At 44.1% G+C, this 6326-nt stretch overlaps 1 protein-coding gene across 1 annotated transcript; it reads right to left on the bottom strand.

The window, feature by feature from the left end:
- Positions 1-1799: 1799 nt before the first annotated feature.
- On the bottom strand, positions 1800-4685 carry LOC310878988 (uncharacterized protein; the record flags this gene model as incomplete). Its single annotated transcript, XM_083793404.1, has 1 exon — positions 1800-4685. One exon carries the CDS (start codon positions 4683-4685, stop codon positions 1800-1802), a length of 2886 nt encoding a protein of 961 aa, XP_083649530.1.
- Between the last annotated feature and the right edge of the window lie 1641 nt (positions 4686-6326).

Here is a 6326-nt window from a genome sequence, read left to right as displayed (position 1 = left end):
TTGTGTCCCTAAATCTGTCTCACCCCGTTGTCATGCTATGTGATTTGAGCCGCTGCCTATGTAAATTGTGCAGCCTTTTATGGCAATAACCGCCTTGTGTTTTCTCCCCATCCAGATAGGACTAGATAGTGCAGAGTCGATGAGTTTATGGGATGTATAGGGCGGGTCATCCAAGCATGAATTAATTGTAACGTTTTTAATCAAACTAATTTCACAATTTAATTAACTTGGTTAACTCAGTTATTTTGACAGCCCTAGTGTCTTGCACGGATTATCGTGGGCCCAGCTGAAGAAAACTGCTCAAAACAGAGTCCGATGGCGGGGTGTGATTGCTATGCTCCACCTAGGAGCCTACAGGAATAAGTCAAAGTAAGTCAAGTGTCTTGCATATTATATTTTCTTGACGTTTCACATTTGAGTCGGATTGAGGCACCGCTCAACATGCAATTCCAATGTGAATTGATTGCATATGTAGGTGCAGATTCGGTGGGTGCTTCGGGACCTGAGCACCCACAGGGAAAATGCAGTATAGTCCTATTAACTGCATATTAACTACTCATAAAGGCTAAGACAGTTGGCCATGAGATTTGGATTAAGTATGTAATTGTGAATTTGTGACTGACTCCACTACATCAAGGTAATGGCAGGATTATGGCTATATGAAGTTATTATTACAAATTAATTAACTAGAGTTACTAGACCATACCCAGGGAACATGTGCACCCAATATATGATTGAAATGTGGAGATGCTTTGGGAAAGATCATAGTTCAATTCTGGCATAATTCTATCTAGGAAGATTAATTTAACCAATCAAACCACCCCATATAATTCACCATGAAATAAGCAATTACACATATACTAGCCCCTCCAATGTCCAGCTTTTAGTGCCTAAAAGTCTTAAAAACGGTCGCTAACGTTCCACTGCTTAGTTCAGGATTCAGGAAGTTGAAAGCATTCTTATCAATCAAGACATGTGTGCCTTAGTGTGTTTATGGCTCATAGGGACTTACCGTAAATGAGTGTAAGCCTATATATATATAGGCCTACACTCATGTAGACACACACACACACAGGTTGGGTGCACACGATTAGAATGCTTGCATAGCATACGTACATAATAAATACGTTGCATAAACTCAACCTTGTTCTAGAAGGTTCCCCCTACCCCCCTTTGGGTCACACAAAAAAGTCAGTTGACAAATGGTCCCGTAGATCTTCAGGACCATGCTGTCCACGTTCACTGCTGCTGTGTTCGGCCCTGGAGGACAATCTGACATTACGCCCATATAGGTGGGCCAGATCTCAGCCAAAATCCCCACATACAACAAAAGAGCCAAATCTACACATGCAAATCTCAAACAAAAGAGCCAATGGATGGTGGGGCATGGTTTAAAGTATCTTCCCACCACTGTGGAAACTGGGCTTCAGTTCCTCCTCGGTGCCTCCTGGGTGCTCGCTGTTTGGCTGGGTGCTCCGAACAAACCGTATGCCTAAACTGAACCAGCGGCATCCTATAACAATTTGATTGGCTGACGCCCCAACAAATCAAATGCATAGAACATAGATGGCGCAACAGCTGAATATCCATTACACAGGGGACCACCTAAGGCACTCCCCAAGGGCCATGAACAATGGTTGATAAGCCCCATGGGATAGGAGTTTGGATATATAGAAGCGAGAGCTTTCTGTCCAGTCGTCTCATGATGTGCATGGCTGAGGTCCCTGGAACTCAACCATTGTCCTGTGGTGGCAGTGGGATGTCTTGGGGTCGCCCATTCTGTGTTGAGACAAGCTCCTCTAGGGGTGACTTTGTTGGTACTGACCGTCCTCTGGGTTCGGTGACAAAGCTAACCCATCTCTGGGTGCAAAATGTGTTAAGTGTTGTGTGCTGTGAAAGATGTCTACCTCATCTTCCTCATCTCTATGTATTTCACTAGGGGAGCTTTCCAACTCGCACCTAGGCCGTGTCTTTCTGAGACTGAGACCTTTCCTGATATCAGCCATGAGACGGTCGCGATGTACGTTACTGCCCTCACTTTGAGGCAGACCTTTAATTTTTCTAGCTTTCTTTCCTTTCTTCTTGGATTCTTCTGCTTGTCGCTTCTTTCTCTTCTCCTCCTTGGCTGCGTCTTCTTTCCTGATTTTGTTATCCTCCAAGGCCTTGATGAAGAGTGCACGGAAAGCCTTAATAGTTACAAAAAGCTCCTCCAGGGAGAGCTGTTGAGCATCTTCAAATAGGTACCCTGCCAGCTCATGTTTCTTTTTGTCAATCTCAGTCAACTTCTCGTCTAAACCTTTGCATGCCTGCAGGCATTCATCAATGTCTTTTGCATATTGCTCTGCCACATCTTCCACAGAGTTGGAGACCTTCCTGGAGGTCTCGTTCAGTCGTTTCAGTAAGGAACGAGTCTCTGATTGGCAATACGTCAAGCTAACTCTTGATGCCTTTTCGCAGATCTCTATCTCATCTGGCAGTGCCAACAGTTCCGGTTTGTGCAGCTCTGCTTGCTCAAGGATGTGATGAAGCAGTGTGATATGGCACTGGTTGGATTTGATCTCACTAAGCTTGAGCAGGGAGCTGATCTTGAATCCTTCTGCCATCCCTATATGACTTCCATAATTAAGGAAGTTTCCCACAGCCAGGATATGTCTGCAGAAACTGGCCCAGAGGTGGCTCTGCATGAGGGAGTGGCAGGCCTCCTCCACCAGTTCGGCTTCAGTGCTGAACAAGTCCAGCACCGAAGAGGTCTCTTCACACAGCAGCATACACTCCATCCTCAGCTGATAACATGGGACAGTGAGGAGTGAGTTGTAGAGGCGGTCTACACTACCCAACTTATCTTTGTCTCCTTGGAATTTACTCAGATTTTCAATCTCATGTTTTTCTGGAAGGAGTTTTAGGAGCTCTTTAAGCACCTCTGCGTCCAACATGGTTCGATTCCCTTTCTGGATCATATCCGCAAGTTCCTCATTTGAGAATTTGAACTGCTTCAGTAATATGGACAGTTGTCTGATTTTATTAGAATCGATGAAAGTAATCTCTTTAGGCTCTGTCCTTGCCGGCCCCTTGGCTTTGTGCTCAGTCACTGGGAGACAGAACAGCTGCTCAATGGTGCTGTAGTTGATCTGTAGGGAAGGGTCGTTCTGACTGTCTGCGCCCCACATGGAGGGAGCATCAGAAACAGGACAAAGCTTATGCCAAGTGAGCTTCTTCATCCTTATGCTTGGGTGCCTCCCAGGCTGGTCTGAAGGTGGACGTGGAGGTGGAGGTGGGGGTGGAGGCAAAGGAATGGATGGAGGTGCAGTGGGAGCAAAGGTCTTTGTTTCTCCATCGTCAGACTTCCTCTGGTCCTCCGGGTCGCTCTCTACTGCGTCCTGATCACCGTGGTGTGGAGGAGAGTCTGCTTTGATGCTTCTGCCAAGTCTATCTTTCTCTTCATCCGTCAAGTCACTGCAGACTTCCTGCTGTTCTTTGGCTTGCTGTCTGTCTGTCTCTGCCTGTTTTCCAACCTGTACATCAGACTTATTGTGGTCTTCACTCAAAGGCTTGACACGGGGGCGAGGGTGCCTTCTTCTGACAGTTATGACTTTCTTGTCTTCTATCGGGTCTCTGTAGACTTCTGACAGACACTTTTCATGTTGTTCGGAAACCTGTGTGGCGAAGGGGAACGCAGTGGCATCTCGGCGCTTGCGGTACAGGTCCCCCTGGGGTGGGGGTGGATGTGGGGGTGGATGAACGCACGGCCTGTATTTCTCTTCGTCCATCAGGTCTGTCTGAATGGCCATATCCGCGTAACTGACCGGCTGTCTGTTGACCTCATAATGATCTGCGCTGGTCTTGACATTGGAGATCATCAAGTGCTGCATGATCTTGTCTAAGGATTCCACCTGAGAGTCTTGCGGCAGCAAAATGGCTCTTGTAGTCACAGTCTCCAAGGCCTGCCAGATATCACAGCGCTCAGGCCCCAACAGCAGCAATGTTTGTAGGATGTACAACAGTTGTACGGAGGCTGGGGAGTTGCTCACCTTGTTGAACAGAGTAGTAAACACCTCCAGGTGATTGCTCATGTCACAGGATTTTAACTGAGAGTCTTGGGGCAGCATGATGGCTCTAATAGTTAGAGTTTCCAGGGTCTGCCAGACATCAGATCGCCCGGGGTCCAGCAGCAGCAACGTTTGTAGGATGGACAACAGCTGTGGGACAACTGGGGAGCTGCTCACCTTCTTGAACAGAGTAGTGAACACTTCCACTTGATTGATCATGTGAATGCCTTTGTCTTTCGCAGACAGGCCCATCTTGTAGTCCTCCAGATGAAGGCAGTAGAGACTCTTTTTGAGAGTGTTAATCTCTTCCTCCTTCTCCTCCAACCTCTTTTGGAGTTCTCCAATTGTGCGGAACTTGTACTCTTTCATTACACACTGTTTCTCCATAGCTTTGATTGTTTGTTTTGCAGAGAATAGGTCTTCAGCCGACGCCCGCAGCTCTTCAACCAGTTGTGCTTTCTCCTTATCCCAAATCTGCTGCTTTACAAACATCTCCTTTCTGACCGTCTCTAAATGGTGTTTGATCACATTGTAGGTATCCTTGTACATCACCTGAATCTCATGTCTAGCTCTCGTCTCGGGGCTTATCTGTTCCATGTGGTCCATGTGGTCTATCCTCTGCACTGCAGGGCGTATCATCCCAACTGAATTATTTTGTTATTAGTGTAAAATACCAAAATACAGGACTATATACAAATTACAAAATCGTGTTTCACATACGTAGGCTTTTCAGAACTGCTAATTAACTATTAGCACTCTGTACGGTGTCTCCATTGTACAATGACACAACAACGACATGCCAGTGGATGTTGTTATATGCCTCTGTGTGACGTAATACAGACGTCATGGGGGGGGGGGGGGGGGGGTAGAAAAACAACTGCTGTGTGAAAAACAACTGCCGTAGACTGTAGACACAGAGATTTATACAAATATTTATATCAATTATTTTAAGCCTTAAATCAAGCCATCCAGGATCCTGGTAAATCATGCCCATAAAACCTTTGATTCTGTGAAATAAATGCAAAATAAAAACCACTAAACAAAGGGTATTTATTATAGTATATGTAGTATGTATGTATGTATTAAATGTAGTATGGTAGTATTACATTTAATTATATGATTATAATTAAATATATATATATTTTTTCACAGAATCAAAGTTCTCGGACTGTTTTGAGGCGAGCTTTCCCGTATTCTGTGAGATGTCATGTGGCCATTACATCTTGTGACTGGTTTCGTTTAATATACATTTAATTACACACTGCATTCATGTCTCATAACGTATAGTGGCAGTGAATCTGCAATGATCTGCAATCTGTGCAGGCTTCTAAAAGTAAAGAATATGCTTCATTTCCCAAAAACTCATGCCCCTCCATGACGTCATGTGGCAGCCACGTTGATGGGTGCCCCTCCCTTCACACAAGTGTGATTTTTGTTCTTATAACTATAGCCCAATCATGCAGTGTTATAATCTGTTCATGATTCCCTGATGAAGGCTTTACCGCCGAAACGTTGGATTCATATGTCTTAACCTGCTGCGTCCTAATAAAGTATTGGCACTCTGGCTATTGGCGTGTGCGGTCACTTTCTTGCTTTTTCAAGAAAGGACTTTGGTGTGCGTTAGCATCCTTGTGCACAGTATCATGTGTCATGCATCATAACTCTAATTATATTCTATCTAATTATTGGAAAATATTAAACGGCGATATCCATTGTGTTTTCATCATTAAGGCCCTAAATCATATGAAGCACTAGCTGTCTGTTTCAAACACATGTTTTTTTACCTGGGAGTGGAATTATTAGATTAGATTAAATGTATTGTCACTGCACAGAGTACGTAGGCTATGCAAATTATTTGACAATGACAGCACAGCAGCAAGTGTCACAATTCCACTCACCCCTATCTCATCTTTGGAACGTATTCAACGGTTAATATTCATTGTGTGTTCATCTTTAAGGCCCAAAATCATACCCCAGAAAGCATGAGTGTCTTTTTTTTTGGTTGTTTGTTAAGCTGTTTTTTAATTTTAGGAGTGTGTCATATTGTATTGTCATATTGTGTGTGCATCTTTAAGGCCCGCCTAAGTCATACTTATTTCTGATTAATTGAAAATGGTGGACCCTAGTTTTTGTATTGAGTTGAAATGTATTATTCTGCATATATACTGTTAATAAATACTTCAATCAAACCCCAGAAACAAAGAGTGTCTATTTCAAACGGAATGTTTTTACCTGGGAGTATACACTCACTCTGTGTTTGAAATAGTGCTTTATAGGTAT

The sequence above is a fragment of the Protomyctophum parallelum genome (genome assembly GCF_964188405.1).
Source record: "Protomyctophum parallelum genome assembly, chromosome: 21".
In the NCBI taxonomy this organism is placed as follows: domain Eukaryota; kingdom Metazoa; phylum Chordata; class Actinopteri; order Myctophiformes; family Myctophidae; genus Protomyctophum; species Protomyctophum parallelum.
This window is presented reverse-complemented; position numbering and strand designations above follow the sequence as displayed.